This window comes from Pseudophryne corroboree, chromosome 6, assembly GCF_028390025.1.
Source record: "Pseudophryne corroboree isolate aPseCor3 chromosome 6, aPseCor3.hap2, whole genome shotgun sequence".
Taxonomy (NCBI): Eukaryota; Metazoa; Chordata; class Amphibia; order Anura; family Myobatrachidae; genus Pseudophryne; species Pseudophryne corroboree.
Window position 1 is genome coordinate 673,114,827 of NC_086449.1, and position 26,543 is coordinate 673,141,369.

The window sequence follows — 26,543 nt, forward strand, 5'->3', positions numbered from 1 at the left end:
CACTGTAAAATAAAAAACCTAAAATAAACTTTCTTTCTAGGAGCTCAGGAGAGCCCCTAGTGTGCATCCAGCTCGGCCGGGCACAGAAATCTAACTGAGGTCTGGAGGAGGGTCATAGTGGGAGGAGCCAGTGCACACCAGATAGTACCTAATCTTTCTTTTAGAGTGCCCAGTCTCCTGCGGAGCCCGTCTATTCCCCATGGTCCTTACGGAGTTCCCAGCATCCACTAGGACGTCAGAGAAATTACATTTACAGATGGAGCCACGCTAGCCATGGCTCCATCTGTGACTAGGCACGCCCCGGGCGGCGCCGAGAGTGTCCCCGTCCGCCTGGGCACGCTTGCCTGCAGAGGAGACGTGCCCCATTCACTTGATTGGAGAGCGTCTCCTTCCGCGCGCCCGGACAAAGACGCTCTGAGTGGGAGCGTCTCTGTGCACTCCCGGCGTGACTAGGCGATCTGTCCGCCTAGTCATGCCGGGAGTGCAAAGAGACGTTCCCATTCATCACTTGTTTGCGATGGAGCCGCCTCAGATGAGCGCGGCTTCATCTGTATCCCGATATTTCATACACCGAGTAAATGACAGTTATGCAAATATATGATGGTTTATTCCACCAAGGGGCACCAAATTTTATCTGTGCTTACCAAGTGCAAGAGCAAGTCCAAGTGATTTTTCCTAAAATTAATGATTTTTAGAAAACTCAGACTTGCTCTGGAGGTGTAAGGAGAAGACACAGTGATTTTCACAGCAATCACCACATCTCTCCTCTAATTAAATAGCAAAACCCAGCAGTGGGTAAAAACCTTGTGCAGCAGTTTTTTTTACATTTCTTGCTATCAACTGAATACCCCAGTAGCAGTCCAGCTACTTTAGGCCAACCAGTTCTCAATACACATTATTTTACGTAAACTGACTTGCAAAGGAAATAAACAAAATACTAATATTAACCCCTTAAGGGCCTATTCTGCACTGAAATAATGCCGACAGTCGGAATTCCAGTGCACATGAGCTATTCCCACTCGTGGGTGTCCACAACACCCATAGAGTGAGAATTGAACCTGTACCGAGCGCAGCAAGCCCAAAAGGGGACTCTTAATGTTCACCCCGTTGCCGGCATTCTGGCGGGTGGGATACAGCTGTCAGGATGTTGACAGCCGGCATCCTACCCGCCGGTAAATAGTACGTAACCATCTGATAGTGATGGTAATAGGATACAAGCCAGATCCACTTGAATCATACCAGATGGGGCCGCCTGGTATTCAGCAAACTCCGAAAACTGAAAATGTATTGAGTTTGATTGTAGGAATCAACAGCGTTTGATTCCGGAGCTCTGCTCCTTCTTATGAGAAGTAGGTCTGGGGTTGTGAAAATTAATCAGACCCTATCCATCCTTCAATCCATCATGCTTTGTGAGCGTGCGCAAGAGTGACCTCGGGCCACATAGGCACAGAAGGCCTGCACAGTACATCTGCAGCAATGTTACTGATCGTGAAGACAGATGCATTCTGGTTATTAAGCATCCACAGTGGAAAGTTGGATATTTAATTATATGAGGCCATCCGAACCCTCATGATAAATAGGCCCCTTAGAGTGTGGAAGAGTGGGACATAATACCACAAAAGGCTATAGGAGTTTGTAAACATTACAACTAGAGATGAGCGGGTTCGGTTCCCTGAGAACTGAACCCGCCCGAATGTCCCCACCCGAGCCCGGCTCCGAGTCAGGCTCGGGTTTTCCCGCCTGACTCGGAAACAAGAACGAGGCAAAATGTCATCATCTCGCTGCCAGATTCTCGCGGGGTTTGGATTCCATATAAGGAGTCGCGTGTCGCTGCCATTTTCACTCCGGCATTGGAGAGTGTAGAGAGAGGATGTGTCTGCATCCTCAGTGTTCTGCATCAGTTCAGTGGTAGTGTAAGTCCAGTCACAGTGGTTGTGTCATCTGCTGCCATATGTCCAGTGCTGCTATATCAGTCCAGTCCAGTGGTGCTGTGTTGTGCAGCATCAGTTCAGTGGTGGTGTCTTGTGCTACATCAGTCCAGCCACAGTGGTGGTACCATATGTCCAGTGCTGCTGTATAAATCCAGTCCATGGCAGTGATGCTGTGTTATCCTGCATCAGTCCAGTGGTGGTGTCCCTGTGCTGCTGTATATGTCCAGTGGTACTGCCGTATAGGTCCAGTGATACTGACATATATGTCTATTGATAATGCCGTATATGTCCAGTAATACTGCCGTATAATTCCAGTGGTACTGACGTATAAGTACAGTGATCCTGCCGTATAATTCCAGTGGTACTGGCGTATAAGTCCAGTCCAGTGATTCTGCCGTATATGTCCGGTGGTACTGCCGTATAACTCCAGTGATCCTGCCGTATAATTACAGTGGTACTGGCTTATAAGTCCAGTCCAGTGATACTGCCGTATATGTCCAGTGGTACTGCCGTATAAATCCAGTGGTACTGCCGTATGATTCCAGTGATCCTGCCGTATAATTCCAGTGGTACTGGTGTATAAATCCAGTGATCCTGCCATATAATTCCAGTGGTACTATCGTATAAGTCCAGTCCAGTGATACTGCCGTATATGTCCAGTGGTACTGCTGTATAAGTCCAGTGGTACTGCTGTATAAGTCCAGTGGTACTGCCGTATAATTCCAGTGGTACTGCCGTATAATTCCAGTGGTACTGCCGTATAATTCCAGTGGTACTGCCGTATAAATCCAGTGGTACTGCAGTATAATTCCAGTGATCCTGCCGTATAATTCCAGTGGTACTGGTGTATAAGTCCAGTGATCCTGCCATATAATTCCAGTGGTACTGTCGTATAAGTCCAGTCCAGTGATACTGCCGTATATGTCCAGTGGTACTGCTGTATAAGTCCAGTGGTACTGCCGTATAATTCGAGTGGTACTGGCGTATAAGTCCAGTGATCCTGACGTATAATTCCAGTGGTACTGGTGTATAAATCCAGTCCAGTGATATTGCCATATATGTCCACTAGTACTGCCATATAAGTCCAGTGGTACTGCCGTATAATTCCAGTGGTACTGGCGTATAAATCCAGTGATGATGACGTATAATTCCAGTGGTACTGGCGTATACGTCCAGTCCAGTGGTACTGCCATATAAATCCAGTGGTACTGCCATATAATTCCAGTGATCCTGCCGTATAATTCCAGTGGTACTGGTGTATAAATCCAGTGATCCTGCCATATAATTCCAGTGGTACTGGCATATAAATCCAGTCCAGTGATACTGCCTTATATGTACAGTGCTACTGCCGTATAAGTCCAGTGGTACTGCCGTATAATTCCAGTGGTACTGGCGTATAAATCCAGTGATCCTGACGTTTAAATCCAGTGGTACTGGCGTATAAGTCCAGTGGTACTGCCGTATAAATCCAGTGGTACTGCCGTATAATTCCAGTGATGCTGCCATATAATTCTAATGGTACTGGTGTATAAAACCAGTGATTCTGATGTACAATTCCAGTGGTACTGGCGTATAAGTCCAGTCCAGTGATACTGGCGTATAAGTCCAGTGGTACTGCCGTATAAGTCCAGCGATCCTGCCATATAACTCCAGTGATCCTGCCGTATAATTCCAGTGGTACTGGCGTATAAATCCAGTGATGCTGTCGTATAAATACAGTGGTACTGCCGTATAAGTCCAGTCCATCGGTGCTGCCACATAAGTTCAGTGGTGCTGTCCTGTGCTGTATATTATTTACTCCAAATAAAGGGGTTATTAATATTTAATCCAAATAATTTTCACAGGGTTTACCCTGTGTGGTGTAGAGGTATGCTCTCCTGTACCGCCTATTGTTATATAACTCCAGAAAAATAATGGAGAACAAAAATTTGGAGGATTAAATAGGGAAAGATCAAGAACCACTTCCTCCTAGTGCTGAAGCTTCTGCCACTAGTCATGACATAGAGGATGAAATCCCATCAACGTCATCAGCCAAGGCCGATGCCCAATGTGATAGTAGAGAGCATGTAAAATCCAAAAAGCCAAAGTTCAGTAAAAAGACCCCCCAAAAAATGTAAATGGTCTGAGGAGAAACGTAAACTTGCCAATATGCCATTTACGACATAGAGTGCCAAGGAACGGCTAAGGCCCTGGCCTACGTTCATGACTAGTGGTTCAGCTTCACATGACGATTGAAGCCCTCATCCTCCCGCTAGAAAAATTGTAAGTTTTAGGATGGCAAAAGCACAGCAAAGAACTGTGCGTTCTAAGATGGTATCAGAAATCCCCAAGAAGAGCCCAAGTGTGCAGTTGCGATGCTTGACCTTCCCAACACTGGACGGAAAGAGGTGGCTCCTTCCACCATTTGCACGCCCTCTACAAGTGCTGGAAGAAGCACCCACAGTCAAGTTTCTGCTATTCAAATTGAAGATGTCACTCTTGAAGTACACCACCTGCTCTCTTTACACTTATCTATCTCTGTTTCCCCATCTCTCCCTTCTAAGGCTACCATCACTATGCATAACATTGAGGCTACTGACACTTTATCCCTATCCTCCCTCTTTGACTCACTTCTCTCTCCTCTCTCTCACATGCACTGAACAAGCCACATCCCTATACAATGCATCTCTTACTTCTGCCCTTGACTCTGTTGCTCCACCAAACAGTATTCACCGTTGCAGATCAACACCTCAACCATGGCACACGAAATGCACCAGATAGTTTAAAAAATGCTCACGTACTGCCAAGCGATAGTGGAGGAAATCACGCTCTAAGGCAGACTTCCTCCACTTCAAATTTATGCTCTCATTCTTCAGTACTGCCCTTTCCCCCGCTAAACAATCATACTTCAAAATTCTCACCTCTACCCTGTCTTCCAACACCCGGCGCCTCTTTGCCACTGTTTACTCTCTCCTCTGCCCACCACCACCTCCTCTCTCCCTTCCTCATTGTCTGCTCTTGACTTTGACACTTATTTTAAATCCAAGATTGACGCCATACGTCAGGACATCACATCCCACCAGACCAGCAACCAACCATCACCCATCCCTTGCTACCCCTCCCCTTCCCTCTTACCAACTCTGACATCTTTCTCCCATGTATCTGGTGAGGAAGTCATGGCCCTCATCCAACCCCCCCCACCACAACCTACCCACTTGACCCTATCTCCTCCCACCCCCTGTGCTACCTCGCTCCTTCTGCCTGTTCCCATCTTGCCCACCTTCTCAATCTCTCCCTCTGATCAGGCACTGTCCCCTCTGCATTCAAGCATGCTCTTATCTCCCCTATTCTTAAAAAACCTACCCTTGATACAAACACTCTCTCCAACTATCGACCCATCTCCCTCCTCCCTTTTGCCTCCAAACTTCTTGAGCGTATTGTCTATAATCGCCTCACTACCTTTCTTCCTCTCACTTGCTGCTTGACCCATTCCAGTCTGGTTTCTGTTCTCTCCACTCCACTGAAACTGCCCTCACAAAAGTCTGCAATGACCTCCATGCAGCCAAATCTAAGGGCCACTACTCTCTGCTTATTCTTATTGACCTCTCTGCTGCTTTTGACACTGTGGACCACCCTCTCCTTCTGCAAATCATTCACTCTCTTGGTCTGCGTGATACTGCCCTCTCCTGGCTGTCCTCCTACCTCTCTGGTCGTTCCTTCTCTGTCTCCTCTCATGACGCTACCTCCCCCTCATTTCCACTAACTATTGGTGTCCCCAAGGCTCTGTTCTAGGCCCTCTCCTTTTCTCTCCCTATACGTCCTCTTTAGGTGAACTCATTAGTTCTCTTAACTTCCAATACCACCTCTATGCTGATGACACTCAAATCTACCTTTCCTCCCCTGATCTCTCCACGGCTCTCCTCACTTGTACCTCCAACTGTCTTTCTACTATCACTTCCTGGATGTCTCAGCGCTTTCTTAAACTCAACATGTCTAAGACTGAGCTGATCATCTTCCCACCCTCCCGCACAACCTCACCTCCCACAATCTTACTATCCATTGATGGCACGACTATCTCCTCTAGCCCCCAAGTATGCTGTCTTGGCGTGATCCTTGACTCCTCCCTCTCCTTCAAACCACACATACAGCACCTCTCACAAAAGGAAACTTTATCAAAAAGATAAAAGATCTGGCGCTTTTATGTGCTGTTTCTCTAAAGCTGCTGCTAAAAATTTGGGATAGTCACACCCAATTGAATTACAAAACAAAAGAAAACCAGATAGCAGCGCTAATGAAAATTAATTAAATAGAAGGATTGAGTACCAATTAGTAACATTTAATTTAAAAAATTTTTACTAATTGGTACTCAATCCTTCTATTTAATTAATTTTGATTAGCACCTCTCACAAACCTGTCAATTTCATCTCAAAAACATTTCCAGGATCAGACCTTTTCTCACCCAGGATGCCACTAAGATCATTATTCACTCACCGATTATTTCCAGACTGGACTACTGTAATCTCCTCCCTGATAATTACCTTTCTCCCCTCCAATCTATCCTCAAGCTGCAACCCGGCTCATCTTCCTCACCAAACGCACTACATCCACCTCCCCTCTCCTACAAGCCCTTCACTGACTCCCCTTCCCTTTCAGAATCCAATTCAAACTTCTCACACTCACTTACAAAGCACTCACCCACTCCTTTCCCATTTACATCTCTACATCTCTGACCTTATCTCCCTTTACTCTCCCATCCGTACTCTTCGCTCTGCTAATGCACGCCGACTCTCCTGTCTTCTGATTACTTCCTCCCACTCCTATCTCCAAGATTTTTCACGTGCTTCCCTTTCTCTGGAATTCTTTACCTCTCGCTCTCAGACTCCCCAACCCACTACAGAACTTCAAACGGGCTCTTAAGACCCACTTCTTTACCAAACTCAGACAAATCTCATCCTAACACTCTGTCCCATGCTCAGTCTACTCCATCTGTGTCACCCCTGTCTGACCCTCCCATTTAGAATGTAAGCTCTCACGTGCAGGGCCCTCTTCCCTCATGTGCTTATCCTTTTCTTACTTTAATAATCCTCAACTGGCCAAATTCCGCAGTTTGTTGGCCACCTTGAAACTTATCTCTATGTTGTCTACTGGTGTAGTTATGCTAGTTACCCTGTACTTGTCCTATATTGTCTTCAACTGGAAGTCACTGTTGTCCTGTTTTGATAATGTGCATATGTACTCTGTAATTGGGCGCTGCGGAATCGTTGTGGCGCCATATGAATAAAGGATAATAATAATAATAATAAATGGGTGTTGCTGGCGCTGATGAGGAAGTGGACGATGAGGATTCTGATGGTGATGTGGTTAGTTTAAATCAGGCACCGGGGGAGACACCTGTTGTCCATAGGATGAATAAGCCCATTGTGATGCCTGGGCAAAACACCAAAAAAGCCACCTCTTCGGTGTGGAATTATTTCTCCAAAAATCTGGACAACAGGTGTAAAGCCATGTGTTGCCTCTGTCAATCTGTAATAAGTAGGGGTAGGGACGTTAACCACCTAGGAACATACTCCCTTATACGTCACCTGCAGCGTATTCATCAGAAGTCAGTGTCAAGTAGTGAAACTTTGGGTGAGAGCGTAAGCAGTCCACTGACACCTAAATCCCTTTTTCCTCTTGTACCTAAGCTCCTGCAAGCCACACCACCAACTGCCTCAACGTCAACTTCCTCCTCAGTCAGGAACGTCAGTAGTTCTGCAGGCCACATCATTGGCAAGACTGAGGAGTCTTCTCCTAACAGGGATTCCTTCAGAGGATCCTTGAGTAGTACGCCTACTGCTGCTGTTGTTGCTGCTGGGAGTCGATCGTCATCCCAGAGGGGAATTCGGAAGACCACTTGTACTACTTCCAGTAAGCAATTGACTGTCCAACAGACTTTTGTGAGGAAGATGAAATATGACAGCAGTCATCCTTTTGCAAAGCGGATAACTGAGGCCTTGACAGCTATGTTGGTGTTAGACGTGCTTGCAGTATCCACCATTAGTTCAGTGGGACTTAGAGAATTGTTTGAGGTAGTGTGTCCCCGGTACCAAATCCCATCTAGGTTCCACTTCACTAGGCAGGCGATACTGAGAATGTACAGAGAGGTCAAAAAATGTGTCCTCAGTGTCCTAAAAAATGCAGTTGTACCCACTGTCCTCTTAACCACGGACATGTGGACAAGTGGAACAGGGCAGACTAAGGACTATAAGACTGTGAGAGTCTGCTGGGTAGATGCATTACCTCCTGCAGCAACAACAACAGTGGTACCAGTAGCAGCATCTCGCAAAGGCCAACTCGTTCCTAGGCAGGCTACGCTATGTATCACCACTTTCCGTAAGATGCACACCGCTGACAACCTCTTACGGAAACTGAGGGACATCATCGTACAATGGATTACCCCAATTAGACTCTCCTGGGGAATTTTGATATCGGACAATGCCACCAATATTGAGCGTGCATTACATCTGGGCAAATTCCAGCATGTCCCATGTTTTGCACGTACAATTAATTTGGTGGTGCAGAATTTTTTTTTTAAATGACAGGGGCGTGCAGGAGATGCTGTTGGTGGCCCGAACAATTGTGGGTCACTTTTGGCATTCAGCCACCGCATGTCGAAGACTGGAGCGTCAGCAAACACTCCTGAACCTGCCCTGCCATCACCTGAAGCAAGAGGTGGTAACGAGGTGGCATTCAACACTCTATATGCTTCAGAGGATGGAGGAGCAGCAAAAGTCCATTCCAGGCTATACATCCACCTACGATAAAGGCAAAGGAGGGGGAATGCACCTGACTCAAGCGCAGTGGAGAAAAAGTTCAGTCTTGTGCAAGGTTCTCCAACCCTTCGAACTTGCCACACGTGAAGTTAGTTCAGACACTGCCAGCTTGAGTCACGTCATTCTCCTCATCAGGCTTTTGCAGGAGAAGCTGGATAGATTGAAGGAGGAGCTAAGACGGAGCGATTCCGCAAAGTATGTGAGACTTGTGGATTGAGCCCTTCACTCGCTTTGCCAGGATTCAAGGGTGGTCAATCTGTTGAAATCACAGCACTACATTTTGGCTACCGTGCTCAATCCTAGGTTTAAAGCCTACGTTGTATCTCTCTTTCCGGCAGACACAAATCTGCAGAGGTTCAAACACCTGCTGGTGAGAAAATTGTCAACTCAAGCGGAACGTTACCCGTCAACAGCTCCTCCTTCATTTTCTCCCACAACTGGGGCTGCGAGGAAAAAGATAAGATTTTCTAGCCCACCCGCTGGCGGTGATGCAGGGCAGTCAGGAGCGAGTGCTGACATCTAGTCCGGACTGAAGGATCTGCCAACGATTACTGACATGTCTACATATGACTGTGTCACCACTGAAAGAATGGTGGAGAGTTATATGAGTGACAGCATCCAAGCAGGCATGTCAGACAGTTCGCACATATACTGGCAGGAAAAAATAGGATTTTGGTACCTACCGGTAAATCCTTTTCTCGTAGTCCGTAGAGGATGCTGGGGTCCACATTTGTACCATGGGTATAGACGGGTCCACCAGGAGCCATTGGCACTTTAAGAGTTTAAGAGTGTGGGCTGGCTCCTCCCTCTATGCCCCTCCTACCAGACTCAGTATATAAACTGTGCCCGAGGAGACGACATACTTCGATAGAAGGATTTAACACAGATAGTGGTGAGATTTATACCAGCTCACACATACAAGGCACGTCAAGACAACTAGCTTGAACTAATCAGCAACGGCTGAAACATCACTTACCAAGTAACAATGCAATACTCAACTAAAACGAAGTTGTACTGAACCCAAAAACAACAGCAGGAAACAAAGCACTGGGCGGGCGCCCAGCATCTTCTACGGAATATGAGAAAAGGATTTACCGGTAGGTACCAAAATCCTATTTTCTCTTACGTCCTAGAGGATGCTGGGTTCCACATTAGTACCATGGGGATGTACCAAAGCTCCCAGTATGGGAGGGAGAGCGCGGAGGCTCCTGCAGAACTGATTGACTGAACTTCAGATCATCAGAGGTCAAAGTATCAAACTTGTAGAACTTAGCAAACGCGTTCGATCCCGACCAAGTTGCAGCTCGGCAAAGTTGCAGTGCCGAGACTCCCCGGGCAGCCACCCAGGAAGACCCCACCTTACGAGTAGAGTGGGCCTTAACATATTTTGGACACGCCAGTCCTGCCGTAGAATAAGCGTGCTGGGTAGTGAACCTAATCCAGCGAGAAATAGTCTGCTTAGTAGCAGGACACCCAATTTTCTTGGGATCATATAGAACAAACAGAGAGTCCGACTTCCTGAAACGAGAAGTTCTCTTCACATAAATCTTCAGAGCCCCCACGACATCCAAGGACATTGAAGTAATTGAGGAGTCAGTAGCCACTGGCACCACAATAGGTTGGTTGATATGAAATGCCGACACAACCTTTGGAAGAAACTGCTGACGAGTCCGGAGCTTGGCTCTATCTTCATGGAAGATCAAATAAGGGCTTTTGCACGATAAAGCCCTCAGCTTGGAGGAGGCCAACAAAGTGACCGCCTTCCATGTAAAAAATTTGAGCTCCACCTCCTGAAGAGGCTCAAACCAATCCGACTGGAGGAACTGCAACACCACGTTAAGGTACCAAGGCGGTACAAAGGGAGGTTGGATATGCAGAACTCCCTTCAAAAAGGTCTGAACCTCAGGAGGGCAGCCAATTGCTTCTGAAAGAAAATGAATAGGGCTGAAATCTGGACCTTCACAGATCCCAACCTCAGACCCATATCCACTCCTGCCTGCAGGAAGAGAAGGAAATGTCCCATTTGAAATTCCACCGCAGAAAATTTCTTGGACTCACACCAAGAAACATATTTCTTCCAAATACGATGGTAATATTTTGACGTTACCCCTTTCCTAGCCTGTATGAGGGTAGGAATAACTTTCTTCAGAATACCTTTCCGAGCAAGTATCAGGCGCTCAACTTCCATGCCGTCAAACGTAGCCGCGGTAAGTCTTGATAGGCGAACGGCCCCTGCTGCAGCAGGTCCTCCCGAAGAGGAAGAGGCCACGGCTCTTCTCACAGTAGATTCTGAAGGTCCGCATACCAAGCCCTCCTTGGCCAATCTGGGGCAATGAGGATCACCTGACCCCCATTCTCCTTATAACCTTTAGGATTCTTGGGATGAGTGGAAGTGGTGGAAACACGTACACTGACTGGAACACCCACAGAGACACCAGGGCGTCCACTGCCACTGCCTGTGGGTCCCTCGACCTGGAACAATAATGCCGAAGCTTCTTGTTGAGACAAGAGGCCATCATGTCTATTTGGGGCAATCCCCAAAGATCTGTTATTTCCTTGAAAACCTCCGGATGGAGTCCCCACTCTCCTGGATGGAGATTGTGTCTGCTGAGGAAGTCTGTTTCCCAGTTGTCTACTCCTGAAATGAAGATGGCGGACAGCTCCAGCGCGTGCTTTTCCGTCCAGCGGAGTATTCTTGTGACCCCTGACATTGCCGCTCTGCTCTTCGTTCCGCCCTGTCGGTTTATGTAAGCAACTGTTGTTACGTTGTCCGACTGCACTTGAATGGCCCAGCTTTTTAGAAGAGGGGCTACCTGAAAAAGACCATTGTAGATGGCTCTTAGTTCCAGAATGTTGATGGGCAGGTCGGCTTCCAGGCTTGACCACCGTCCTTGGAAGGTCACCCCCTGAGTGACTGCTCCCCATTCCCGGAGGCTCGCATCCGTTCTTAGCAAGACCCAGTCCTGAATCCCGAACCGGCGGCCTTCCAGGAGGTGAGGCAATTGGAGCCACCAGAGGAGTGAAATCCTTGCCTTTGGCGACAGACGAATTCTCTGATGCATGTGGAGGTGAGATCCCGACTACTTGTCCAGGAGGTCCAGTTGGAAGGTCCGAGCATGAAACCTCCCGTACTGGAGAGCCTCGTAGGAGGCCACCATCTTTCCCAATAGGTGACTGCATTGATGCACCGACACCCGGGGTGGCTTCAAGACAGCCCGGACCATGGATTGGATCACCAACGCCTTGTCCCACGGAAGAAACACCAGCTGCACTTCCGTATCCAGGATCATTCACAGAAACGAAAAATCTCTGGGTTGGTTCCAAATGTGACTTTGGAAAATTCAGAATCCACCCGTGACTCTGGAGCAGTCACGTTGTGAGAACAATGGACTGCAACAGCTTTTCCCTGGACGATGCCTTTATCAGGAGATCGTCCAGATAAGGAATGATGTTCACACACTGCTTGCGGAGTAGCATCATCATTTCCGCCATCACCTTGGTAAACACCCTTGGTGCTGTTGAGAGGCCGAATAGCAGGGCCTGGAACTGAAAATGACAGTCCAGCAATGCGAAGCGGAGATAAGCCTGATGCGGCAACCAGATCGGAATTTGAAGGTACGGATCCTTGATATCCAATGACACCAGGAATTCCCCCTCTTCCAGACCTGATATCCCCGCCCTGAGAGACTCCATCTTGAACTTAAACTATTTTAAAAAGGGGTTCAATGATTTTAGGTTCAGAATGGGCCTGACCGAACCATCCGGTTTCGGTACCACGAAAAGGTTTGAATAGTAACCTTTTGTCAGCATGTATGGTGGTACCGGCACAATGACCTGTGCCTCCACCAGCCTTTGGACAGCGTCCTGAAGCACAGTGCCGTCCTCCAACAGAGTTGGTAAGCCCAACCTGAAATAACGGTGAGGAGGGAGACTTTGAAATTCCAGCCTGTATCCCTGAGACACAATATCTACTACCCAGGGATCCAGGCCGGACGATACCCAGACATGTCTGAACTGTCTGAGTCTCGCTCCTACAGGACCCACCTCCGGGCCTTCCCATCCACCGTAATGCGGAGTACTCTGGAGTACCTGAAGTAGGCTTTTGTTCTTGGGAACCTGCGGCGGCAGGCTTCTTGGATTTAACCTTACCTCCCATGAAGAAGGTATTGGATAATTTGGCCTTTCTGGACTTGTTGGGCCAAAAGGACTGCTACGTAGCTGAGGAGAAGGTTCTCTTCGGAGCAGGTGCTGCTGAGGGAAGATACGGAGACTTACCCGCTGTAGCGGTAGATATCCACGCGTCTAGGGCTTCCCCAAAGAGAGCCTGGCCTGTATAGGGCAGCGACTCCACGCTCCTTCTGGATTCCGTGTCGGCCAACCACTGGCAGAGCCACAGTCCCCAACGAGCTGAAACAGACATGGAAGAAATTCCCGCAGCCACGGAACCCAGGTCTTTCATGGATTCAACCATAAAACCTGCAGAATCATGAATGTTGCGTACGTACAATGCAACATCATCCCTATCCATTGTATCCAAATCCTCAATTAAGGTAGCCGACCACTTCACTATTGCCTTCACAATCCATGCACTAGCAATAGTGGGACGTAATATGGTCCCTGAAGCAGTGTACACTGATTTCAGAGTATTATAAATTTTCCTATCTGCCGGCTCCTTTAAGGCGGTAAAACCACCTTCTTGGAGAGTCTGGATACAGATGCGCCAACAATTGGCGGGTTTTCCCACTTTTTTCTATCCTCCTCAGGGAAAGGAAAAGCTACCAGAATCCTCTTAGGAATCTGAAACTTCTTTTCAGGATTCACCCAGGCCTTTTCAAATATAGCATTCAGCTCTTTTGACGCAGGGAAGGTTAGCGAGGCTTTCTTGTTTTCAGTGAAGAAAGCCTCCTCAACCTGCTCAGGTGTGGTATCATTAACATTTAACACATCCCTTATAGTCTATATTAACAACTGTACCCCCCATGCAAGAGATGCGGACCCCCGCAATACATCCCCATCATCATCTGTAGTGTCAGAATCGGTATCCGTGTCGTCTTGTGTTACCTGCACAAGCGCACGTTTGTGGGAGAATATAGTGGGGGTGACCCGAGGTACCAGACAAGGGCCATACAGCCATAGAGGACTGCAATAGCTGGGTTGCAGACTCATTACTGGCAACCCTGTCAGATATCTGAGAAATCCAAGTCTTGATAGAGGAAAACCACTCTGGTTCCCTTGCTGGAATCTGTGCCAAACCAGTTCTAACCTGATTACATGGAATGGGATCATCCTGTGAGGATAAATCCTCTGCAGCATATGACACTGTATCCCTGGACATTGCTGCTGGTGACCACCAAACACACCACACACACACACACACACACACACACACACACACACAGGATGGGGTAAGACAGAGTTTCCCCCCCAAGAATGGCAAGAGAGACAGAGATTGGAGCCAACCCACACCAGCGCTTAACACAAGGAGAAATCCCCTTATCAGCACTGACTTGTGCTCCTTAATAGGACACACAGTCAAACAATCAGCCTCCCCTCCCCTCTACAACCCCCTGGTACCGTATTACAGTAATCTGGAGCTGCTGTGGAGGGACCAGGATCTTCCTTCAGCTACAGCATGTAGGAAAATGGCGCTGGAACGCTGCAGGGTCCGCTCTGGGGAGAATCTCCGCCCTCTTCATGGCGCTGTCTTCCCGCTCTTCTGAATTTGAAACTGGCCTGAGGAGTTGTACTGGCTGGGATCCCGGGAGCCCGACAGGCTTGCTGACCAGTGTGAGGGGTAACCGCTGGCCCAGAGCGCCCCTCACAGTGCCGCACAGTGTGCCTCTGGTGCTGTACAGGAGCGTGGTTAACACTGCGCTCCATCCTCTGTTGCCGCCATCTTCACACCGGTCCCCCGCTTGCTAGGGGGGTCGGTGACTGACTCACCACTTGCATCAGCTCTGTAAGGGGTCGGCGGCATGCTGCTGGGTTGAGCGGTTCCCCTGCGGCAGAGACCGATCATCCCCTCTGGAGCTCAGTGTCCAGTCAGCGGAGTCAGTGGCTCAGACCCCGCAGGGCGGACACTGCTCCCCCCCTTAGTCCCACTCTGCAGGGTGGCTGTTGCCAGCAGCCTCCCTGTAAATTAAAAAACTCTAAACTAAACTTCATTAGGAAAGCCCAGGAGAGCTCCCCTAGCTGTGACCGGCTCCTCCAGGCACATTTTCTAAACTGAGTCTGGTAGGAGGGGCATAGAGGGAGGAGCCAGCCCACACTCTTAAACTCTTAAAGTGCCAATGGCTCCTGGTGGACTTGTCTATATCCATGGTACTAATGTGGACCCCAGCATCCTCTAGGACGTAAGAGAAAAAGGCAATTTGGAGGCCCTTGCACAGACTGGCTTTATTTTACCTAAGTTGCCCCCCCTCCAGTGTGTACTCCGAAAGAGTGTTTAGTGCAGCCGGTAACCTTGTCAGTGATTGGCGTAGGAGGTTACTTCCAGAAAATGTGGAGAAGATGATGTTTATCAAAATGAATTATAAATTCCTCCGGGAAGACCTTTACCAGCAATTGCCTCCAGAAAGTACAGAGGGACCTGTGATGGTGGATTCCAGTGGGGACAAATTAATACTCTGTGAGGAGGAGGATGTACACACTGAAAGGGGTGAGGAATCGGAGGATGAGGTCGACATCTTGCCTCTGTAGAGCCAGTTTGTGCAAGAAGAGATAGATTGCTTATTTTTTGGAGGGGGCCCAAACAAACCAGTCATTTCAGCCACAGTCATATGGCAGACCCTGTTGGTGAAATTATTGGTTTGATAAAGTGTGCATGTCCTGTTTATACAACATAAGGGTGGGTGGGAGGGCCCAAGGGTGGGTGGGAGGGCCCAAGGACAATTCCATCTTGCACCTCTTTTTCTTCTTTGCATCATGTGCTGTTTGGGGACTAGTTTTTTAAAGTGCCATCCTGTCTGACACTGCCGTACAACTCCAGGAGTACTGCCGTATAAGTCCAGGGGTATTGCTGTATAAGTCCAGTCCACTGGTGCTGTCTTGTACTGCATCAGTCCAGCGGTGGTGTCTTGTGCTGCCATAAGTCCAGTGGTGGTGTCCTGGGCTGTATTTTATTTACTCCAAATTAAAGGCTTATATACATTACTTGTATTATTATCCAAATCATTTTTACAGGGTTTGCCCTGTGTGGTGTAGGGGTATGCTCACCTGTGCTGCATATTATTATAATAGCTCCAAATAAAAGGGTTATTATTATTTAAATAAATTTTACAGGCTCTGCTGTGTGTGTGTGTGTGTGTGTGTGTGTGTGTGTGTGTGTGTGTGTGGTTTATGTGTACTCTCTCCTGTGCCACCAATATTGTGCGTGTATTACATGTGGGCAAATTCCAACACGTCCCATGTTGTTTGTGCCGCACACTTGTGTCGCTTAGCTTAGTCATACAGCTACCTCATTGCACCTTTTTTACTTCTTTGCATGATGTGCTGTTTGAGGCCTAGTTTTTTTAAGTGCCGTCCTGTCTGCAACTGCTAGATGGGCCAGGTATTTGTGCGGCACACTTGTGTCGCTTAGCTTAGTCATACAGCTACCTCGGTGTAACTTTCAGGCCTAAAAACAATATTGTGAGGTGTGAGGTGTTCAGAATAGACTGGAAATGAGTGGAAATGAATGTTATTGAGGTTAATAATACCGTAGGATCAAAATTACCCCCAAATTCTGTGATGTTTTTTCAAAAACCCATCCATCAAACCAAAACAGGAAAGGGTGGTTTTGGCAAAACCAATCCAGATCCAAAACACGAGGATGGAACCAGAACCAAAACTAAAACACAAAAAGTGCCCGCCACACATCTCTAATTACAACAGCTTTAAAGGCAATAAAACAATTTAATGATACACAATGAAACACAATCAATAAAACAATTAATAAAACAAGATGCAAATGAGTTCTATCTGTAATCAAAGGGACTAATGCAGGTCAAAAGTACAGGATCATGTAGGGTATTCTTAACCGGTGACAGAGAAAGGAGCCGCTGGTCTTGTTTTGCTGGGTACTTTTCCGGATAAGCACTCCAGCTAGGCTCCAAAGCATAGTTGCCAGAAATTTAGAAACCCCTTTGGTCCATGGTCACTGCTTCCAACACGTTTTGAGCCTTTTGTGGCTCTTCTTCAATGCAAGTGACCATGTTGAGCTGGTTCCTCTCATTTATAGCCCTCCAGTATGATTACTGGACGTCAGCGTTATTATTACTTCCGGTTGGCAATTTTTATATTTTATTTTTTATAGTGTTAAGCTCTGGCTACACTATTTTCTCACTAGTGGTAATGCAATACATTACTTCTAAATACAGATATCGCAGGTATGCATGACCTGTTTACCCTAAATTTGGGAGTGTTCGGAACACCAAGTTTCCCAAAAACTTCCCGTAACTACTGCTGCTTTGCATGCAAGGAATTCACTGATGTGAATGGCCAAATATTCTCTCTGTAAAGTGCTGTAGAATATGTGTGCGCTATATAAATAACTGGTAATAAATTATGTAAATGTATACATACAGTATATCCACCATCTTTGTGGGCAGACTGCCACTATAAATATGCTTAGTGTGATAGACTACCAGAGCAGACTGGCGCCAGACGAAGAACAGGTGAAAATGATATTTACAATTCTGTACAATGCTGTCTAGCCCACAATGCCACGTCCTCTCCGAACTTGCCTTTGTGTGAACGCTTCAATATATTGTGTTTATGCAGGCCCAGCGCTAACCGCTAAGCAGAGCCTGGCCCATCTAGGAGTGGCTCTGCTACTCTGCTGCTGTTGCTGTAAGTGTCAGCTGCTACTGCGCCTGTCACATGAAAGGCAGCGGCACCGGCAGCACAGGGAAGGAGAGGGAGGGGGGTGCTTACATGACTGTGTGAGGGGGAGATGTACTAAGCCTGAAAAGTGATACATTTCACAGTGATAAACTGCCAGCCAATCAGCTCCTAACTACCATGTCACTGGCTGCGTTTGAAAAATGACAGTTAGGAGCCGATTGGCTGGTACTTTATCACTGTGATATTTATCACTTTTCAGGCTTAGTACATCTGGCCCAGAGAGAGCAGCAGTGGCGGGGGAAGTCCATGGAACTCACTGCGGGGCCGAGCCCGAGCCTCTCCACCTTGATCTCAGTAGTAGGAGCAGAAGAGCATGTGCCGAGCTGTGATTGGAGGAGCTCGGCACATGCTGATTAGAAGAGCCCCTAACTGGAAGAGACTGTCACATGCTCCTCTGACCCCTGGAACACGGAGAACTCACAGCATGGACACTGTCTGTGAGTATTCAGTCTGCCTTTTCTGTATCCACTCCACAGTAACTGCTCCTGTCTCTGTATCTCCTGCCTGTCTCTGCCTCTTCTCTATGCAGCATGTCTGTCACTGTATAGTCTGTGCCCAGTAACTGTCCTCCTCTCTCCCCAGCATCTGCCTTACCTCCTCTCTCTCCCCAGCATCTGATGCCCCCCTCTCCCTAGCATGGGTCTCCCCCCCTCCTCTATCTGCCTTTCATCTGCCCCCTCTCTCTCTGCCCAGCATCCATTCCCATTCCTCTCTCTGCCTGGCATCTGCCTCCCCTCCTCTCGCTGGCCAGCATCCCCCCTCTCCCTAGCATCTGTCTCCCCCCTCCTCTATCTGCTTTTCATTTGCCCACCCTCTCTCTCTCTGCCCAGCATCCGTTCCCATTCCTCTCTCTGCCTGGCATCTGCCACTCCTCCTCTCTCTGCCCAGCATCTCCCCCCCCCCCCCGACTCCCCAGCATCTGTCTCGCCCATCTTTCATCTGCCTCCCCTCCTCTGTCTATCATCTGCCTCCCCACTCCCCAGCATCTGCCTTCCATCTGCCTCCCCTCCTCTTTCTGTCCAGCATCTGCCCCCTCCCCCCCACTCCCCAGCATCTGCACCCCCACTCTCTCTGTCCAGCATCTGCCCCCTCCCCCCCACTCCCCAGCATCTGCACCCCCACTCTCTCTGTCCAGCATCTGTCCCCTTTCCTCTCTCTGCCCAGCATCTGCCTCCCCTCCTCTCTATGCCCAGCGTCTCCCAACCCCCACTCCCCAGCATCTGCCTCCACTCTCTCTCTGCCCAGCATCTGTCTCTCTTCCTCTCTCCTCTGCATCTGCCTCCCCTCCTCTCTATGCCCAGCGTCTCCCAACCCCCACTCCCCAGCATCTGCCTCCTCTCCTCCCTCTGCCCAGCATCTCCCCCCCCCCTACTCCACAGCATCTGCCTCCCCTCCTCCCTCTGCCCAGCATCTCCCCCCCCTACTCCACAGCATCTGCCTCCTCTCCTCCCTCTGCCCAGCATCTCCCCCCCCTACTCCACAGCATCTGCCTCCCCTCCTCCCTCTGCCCAGCATCTCCCCCACTCCACAGCATCTGCCTCCCCTCCTCTCTATGCCCAGCATCTCCCCCACTCCACAGCATCTGCCTCCCCTCCTCCCTCTGCCCAGCATCTCCCCCACTCCACAGCATCTGCCTCCCCTCCTCCCTCTGCCCAGCATCTCCCCCACTCCACAGCATCTGCCTCCACTCTCTCTCTGCCCAGCATCTGTCTCTCTTCCTCTCTCCTCTGTATCTGCCTCCCCTCCTCTCTCTGCCCAGCATCTCCCCCCCCTACTCCACAGCATCTGCCTCCCCTCCTCCCTCTGCCCAGCATCTCCCCCACTCCACAGCATCTGCCTCCCCTCCTCTCTATGCCCAGCGTCTCCCAACCCCCACTCCCCAGCATCTGCCTCCACTCTCTCTCTGCCCAGCATCTGTCTCTCTTCCTCTCTGCTCTGTATCTGCCTCCCCTCCTCTCTATGCCCAGCGTCTCCCAACCCCCACTCCCCAGCATCAGCCTCCTCTCCTCCCTCTGCCCAGCATCTCCCCCCCCCTACTCCACAGCATCTGCCTCCTCTCCTCCCTCTGCCCAGCATCTCCCCCCCCTACTCCACAGCATCTGCCTCCCCTCCTCCCTCTGCCCAGCATCTCCCCCACTCCACAGCATCTGCCTCCCCTCCTCTCTATGCCCAGCGTCTCCCAACCCCTACTCCCCAGCATCTGCCTCCTCTCCTCCCTCTGCCCAGCACCCCCCCCACTCCACAGCATCTGCCTCCCCTCCTCCCTCTGCCCAGCATCTCCCCCACTCCACAGCATCTGCCTCCCCTCCTCCCTCTGCCCAGCATCTCCCCCACTCCACAGCATCTGCCTCCCCTCTCTCTCTCTGCCCAGCATCTCCCCCCACTCCACAGCATCTGCCTCCCCTCCTCCCTCTGCCCAGCATCTCCCCCACTCCACAGCATCTGCCTCCCCTCCTCCCTCTGCCCAGCATCTCCCCCACTCCACAGCATCTGCGTCCCCTCTCTCTCTCTGCCCAGCATCTCCCCCACTCCACAGCATCTGCCCCCCCTCTCTCTCTGCCCAGCATCTCCCCCCCCCCACAGCATCTGCCTCCCCTCTCTCTCTCTGCCCAGCATCTCCCCCCCCACAGCATCTGCCCCCCTCTCTCTCTGCCCAGCATCTGCCCCCCCCCCCCCCCCCAGCATCTGCCTCCCCTCTCTCTCTGTACAGCATCTGTCCACCATCCTCTCTCTTCCCAGCATCTGTCTCCCCCATCTCTCTGCCCAGCATATGGCTATCCCACCCTCTGTCTGCCCAGCGTCTGTCTCCCCCCATCTCTCTACCTAGCATCTGGCTGCCAACTCTCCCCTCTCTTTCCAGAATCTGGTTGCTTTCCCATTTCTTTGTACAGCATCTGGCTGTCCTAACCTTTATCTACACAGCATCTGGCTGTCCTAACCTTTATCTACACAGCATCTGGCTGTCCTAACCTTTATCTACACAGCATCTGGCTGTCACACACTTTTCTCTACCCAGTATCTATCTCCCCTCCTGTCTCTGCCCAGCATCTGGCTGCCCCCCTTCTTCTCTTTGTCTCCTTGCACCCCATCTATCATATCTGTACTCCATCTTCCTTCCACCATTTTTCAACAATAACAAACCCCTTTTCCCTTGTTATCCTCACAACACACTGTTTCTCTTACCTTTCACCTTCTCCTGCCTCCCCTTTCGTATTCCTCTTCTTCTCTTTTCACACAGCTTACGTCACTACTACTGTGGGCATTATGTGTATAAGGGACACTACTTTGGGCTTTTTGTATAAGGAACACAACTGTGTGTTATAACATACTACTAGGTAGTGTAATGTGAATTAGGGGCACTATGTGTAATGTCATGTGAATAAGATTGAGCTACTGTGTGGTCTAATTGAATTGGGGTACTAATCTGTAGCCACGCCCCTTCATTGTGAGACCACACCCCTTATTTGCGGTGCATGCCTTTAGCGTGCACTGTCCCTTTATTAATTATGGGAGGGCGCAAATGTCTATTTTGAAGGAGGGCGCTGAACACCCTAGCACCGGCCCTGTGTTTATGTATACGACTCTACATTGTTCTGCCGCTGGCATACACTCTATTTCGTCAGAGCCTGCACATACTGTGCCGTCCCTATTGCACTGTGTCATGCTGGCATTATTACTTTACATGCCAGCATAGATTTAATGATCTTTGCCTTTTAGATTACTAAGTGATATACTGTATGTGGATTGACAAAATCAATTATGAAATGAATTTGTAAATTTATAGATAAGGTATAATTAATTAGAAAAGGGAAGTAATTAATTGTTTAAAATAATCATCATGCAAGGATGTAAAAATATAATTAAATGGCATTCATTTATTTGCATTTTATTAACACAGAAGCTCTTCCTGAAAATAAATCCTTACAATCACGTTATGACATTCAGTCGTGTTCTCTACAAGATGACTGATAAATCAAATCAAAGATACTGTAGGAAGCAATTCAACCTTACCTCGTGCATCTTCTGTTTTACCAGATATCCTCTGTACCAGTCTAAAGATAAAACAAATTCAAATTGTAACATGAAAAAATTAATTTTCATATGTTAAACTTTATTTGCATATCATAGTACAAGTTCAATTACAAACTGGCTAAATTAAATTTAAAGTATGGATTCTGTTTCAAATATTAATAAATGTTTTATAGAAGTGATTCCTAAACTCGGTCCACAAGCAGTTCATGTTTTACAGGTCACTTAGCAGGCGCACAGGTGTATTCACTACTCACTGACACTATTTAAAAGATCCACATGTGAAGTGGAGCTAATTATTCACTTGAGATTCTGTGAGGAGACCTAGAAAACATGAACTGTTGGGGGTCTTGAGGACCGAGTTTGGGAACCACTGCTTTACAGGAAAAAAAATAACAGAGGGCTGAGGTAAGCATGATGGCTTATAAACCTCAAGGCTGAGACAGATTGTGTGCAAAATATCATTTACATTGTAGTCTCCATTTTGGGACTGCAGTGTGGTATAACACTGATATAGCTGTTGCTGTGTGGACCTGGAGGTTGGGTATGTCTTTAGTTTTATAGTGGGAGATTATCTGTAATCTGCTGCTTTGTTTCCTGAATTTCTCTACCACCCATTTTTTGCATGCAATTTTGTTGGTTTTGTGACTAGTTGGTGGGAAAGAAGAAGGGTAGTCTAGTAGCCATCTTGCTGCATTGGCGGGGTACGTTCCCCTTCAACACCCTGGGTAGGCTGATTTCACCCTAATGGGGGCAGCAACTCCATATGGTTGGGTGGGCTGTATGTGTACCATTGGTATGGGAGTCGGAGACTTTTCCCTTCTCTGCTGTTATTATCTGGGCAATAGGCCCATGCAGATGTTGTGTGAAGAGAACTTGCATTAAGTCAAGTGGCTCCACGGATAAGCAGGCTGTTCTTTCTTCCATCAACATACTATTTTATTTAAATAATAAAGATGACCAATTTTCACTAGAATACTTATGTATTGTGTCACTTATATATTGTATTTATATAATGTTTAGGTCTACTGGTTATTCAGAATGTATATTATAGATGGACATCAGTAGCCTGGCATTGAATGGTTGCTGGGCTTCAGACATCAAATTAAGTGATGCAGTGGCTACTAACAATCACATCACAACCATTCAATGGTATACCCATTGATGGCTGTACTGTGCACAAGTGCAGAGCAGTCAGAGCTTCACGCATAGAAAAACATACATACCATATGACAAAATGCACTAAAAAAGTCATAGTCCCAGCATACAGTCTATTATTACAAGGCACAGTATTCTGGTCCTGAGGTGAATTCTTCAATGTGCAGTATCTCCATTGATGACATGTGAAGAGACATGCCCCACTGTACTCTGCATGTGGTGGAGGGATAATGCCTTATGGGCGTGTAATAACCCCATGAAGCGCTATAAGCATGAGGGGTGATGAAGTAAAATAGTACAAATTGACACTGGTCATGGTGGAGAAGAGGGTGCAAAAATTGTAAATTATTACACAAGGGATGGTGGGATTACACAACTGAGGATCTATCACCACCCCAGATCTATGGGGATCTATTGCCAATGGTGAGTGGGACATTATATTACAATGTCGCAATAAGGACATAAGGAGTGTGAGGTGCCCCCTAGGCATATTTTTTTTCCAACAAAATATTTTAATTCATTTTTACAAATATGTTTTAACTTAATTACATGATTTTTTCAAATTTACAATTTTTGAGGGCCATTTGTTAAAATAAATTGTCAGTTAAGTGATTAATAACTACATACCTTGTCATTCTACAATACGCATCTTTCTTTGTTTACTTAGAATTATATTAGTAATAGTTTAATTGATGATATGTCTTTATCCTGTACACACCACACTAAGGGCCTAATTTAGCTTGAGTTGTAAATTTGTGAAAAATCGCAAAACTATTGCTCGCTTCTTTAACATGCGGGGGGCCGCAGTGCCCCCCACTAACATGCAAGCACATCGCTATACAGCATTGCGCTTGCATGATTAAGGTTGCCCTTAATAATGTTGGAGGGCATCCATCTTTTGGGTCACAGTGGCTGCGTGTGACGTCATGCAGCCGCCGCGGCCCGCCTCGCAAATGGTCCAGACATGCCTGCGTTGTCCGGACCCTGCCTCCCAAATGGCGAGTCACTGCCCACAAAAAACGGTCACTGGAAGGAAGCATGAAGGTTGTCTTCAATTACCCCACTTCCTCTCCTACTACTACACAGTGCATCTCAGGAGAGTTATGGAATGAAGTAGCCTGACTGATAGAAAACAGTGGGTTGATACTGAATTAGCCTCCCTTCCAGCTCCACATCTAGACCTACCTTGGCTGCCAACTCTCCACTTGTTGGATCCAACTATTTCTTGCTGGCATCGTTTGCATGCCCAGCCACATTTATCGCCCACTCCTTCCCCTATCACCCCATTGTTTGGAAACTCTGCCTTTCAGGAATTCCACTTAATTCATTTCAGCTATGGTGATAATGGGGTATACATAGAGTGAACCAACTAATAGACACGTCAGGCATACTTAGTTTTCCTGTTATTCAGGCTAGTATAAATGGGATCTTCCTCATAACGAGAAACATTTTTTTAATTGGTCTTCTCTGGCAGGTGGTAGACACGAGCCTACTCCATTTGAAAACATGTGTCTCTCCCAGTCCTATCCGTCACATTCCCTCTCCTCTATTATCAAGTTACTGATTGGTCAGGTTTTTTCCACTAGACCTAAATTTATGTGTGACTGGGAATCTGACTTGTTAGACCTCATTGGCGAGGATGATTGGGTGGAAATACTCTGTAACACTTATTCAAAATCACCAAATGTGCTTGTACTGGAGACACATTATAAAGTGTTTTCCCGCTGGTATTGTTGCCCTAATCTGCTGGCTAAGATGTATCCTGGTGCTCCTAACACTTGCCGGAGATGCATGGCAGCTGTTGGCACTCAATTACATATTTGGTGGGATTGTTCTCTTCTTCAACCTTTTTGGAATAAGGTGACAGAGACGGACAGCTTCATACTCAAGATGATCTGCCCTCCTGCCCAAGTATTTGGTTGCTGAATCTTGTACGAAGAGCCCATTAACAATACAAAAAAAGTTACTCCATCATATCCTCAGTGGCTCTAAAGCAATTATACTAGTCCACTGGAGATTGAGCTCTATTTCCACTATGAATAAATCGCGTAGAGCACTATATGATGATGGATGATCTCACCACATCGTCATCCTTAAACAGAAAGGTCTTTACAGGGACCTGGTATATCCTTGGTTGCTATACAAGGACTCTGATGACTATAAGTCGTTACTGGGACACCCATGTGTTGGTTGTTTGTAAGGCCGGTTTGGCGTCTATTTCATATATGTCTTGGTTCTTTTGTTACAACTTGATGGTGTCACAACTGAGGGCTGGCACTGGTGGTGGGAAGCCTCAGTTGCAGGGGCTGACGGATAGCTGAACTTAGGAGGTGAGATGAAACTCCTAGACATGCAGAGCAGCTGCAGCACCAAACCCTGAAGGCGTGACCATGACAACTGGGAATAACTTTTAAGACTTTTATTAAACTTATACCACAGTGGTTATTTGTAAAAAGGAATAAGACAGTTCTTGAGAGTCTCTGAGTGTTGCCAGATGAGACTGGTGCCCAAGGAACATAGCTGGGAGTGCTTATGGATGCTGGGGATCGCAGATGTAGCACAAAAATTATATGAATAATATTAGTAGCAAAGTCCTGATAGGAAATATAAACCGGGCACCGCTGGAAGCTGCTGGTGGAAGCTGATAATAGAACAGAGTGCAAAGGCAGGGAAGTCAGGCTGCACCGCAAGGTGTTAAACTGGCGCTAGTATCTGGAGAACTGAAGACTGGAACATTCACAGCAGAGGAGAGACTGGAATCACCGGAATGACAAATGAAGCACTGACAGCTTCCTGGTTGCTAGGACAGGATATTTATACCAGCTGGGAAGCAGGCATTGGTTGACAATTATCCCAGGCACCAGCAGCACAGCAGATTGGTGGAAAGAGTAACATGTGATTACATCCAACATGGCTGCGCCCATGACAGGCTTTGAAGGGGAAAAGAACCATGTGCCAAACTACAATGGCGACGAAGGCCGCGGTAACAGAAAGTTCCACACTCTTTCACACACAACGGCATAGGGATGACGGCGGCAGCCGCAGAGCAGAGAGAACATAACCTTTGGCTCCAATGCCGTAAGATTGTGTGCGCGGCGGCGCTGGCCGCGGCGGGACTGTGAACACCATACTGATAGTATGTGACATCATTGAGAAGGCCGCTGAGCCAGTGCTGTGGAACAACAAACAAGGTAATGTAACCAATATACCACCTAGCAAGCTGAACCCCCGACCCTGGAACGCTGAACCAATCTCAGGAGGCACGTTACTGGCAGAAAATGGTGTCTAGTTACCCGGATTGTGACAGATGGGAAGTGTGAACGTTTTTACCTTAAGCTTGGTTGAGCCTTTTGGACCATTGGCTGTGAGGCTACTTTCCTTTCTTTCTTCCCTCCTCCTTTCCTTACTTTACCTGTATGCTCACCTGTGAACCCTTTATACGCTTTCTCAAATATATGCTGGGTTTTTCTAAAGTGTTCATTTTTATATACTATGGTTAATGCCAGATAGTAAGTGTTTTAGGTATAACATCAGAGACAAATTGTCATAGTTTTGACTTTTGAAACAACAGCTTTCAGTGTCTCCTGATTTGATATGTCCACTGTATATTGTGTTAATGGTTTATAGATAATTAAACATTATTTGCAAAAAAAAGAAAATAAGAAAAAACAGGTATCCCTCTTGGTACATAGGACAAAGTGGTGATAGCCCCTCTGTTCGTCAAAAAAGTCAGAGAAAAGTGGTTATTTCT

The 26,543-nt window shown here is 47.7% G+C and overlaps 1 protein-coding gene across 4 annotated transcripts in view; it reads right to left on the reverse strand.

Moving 5' to 3' along the window:
* DOCK2 (dedicator of cytokinesis 2) overlaps positions 1 to 26,543 on the reverse strand; it is a 1,781,615-nt gene that overhangs the window by 1,635,951 nt on the left and 119,121 nt on the right. For all 4 annotated transcript variants that reach the window (XM_063928256.1, XM_063928254.1, XM_063928255.1 and 1 more), the window contains exon 3: positions 21,617 to 21,657. In XM_063928256.1, coding sequence (XP_063784326.1) covers positions 21,617 to 21,657 — 41 coding nt within the window. The remainder of the gene's footprint in view (positions 1 to 21,616; positions 21,658 to 26,543) is intronic.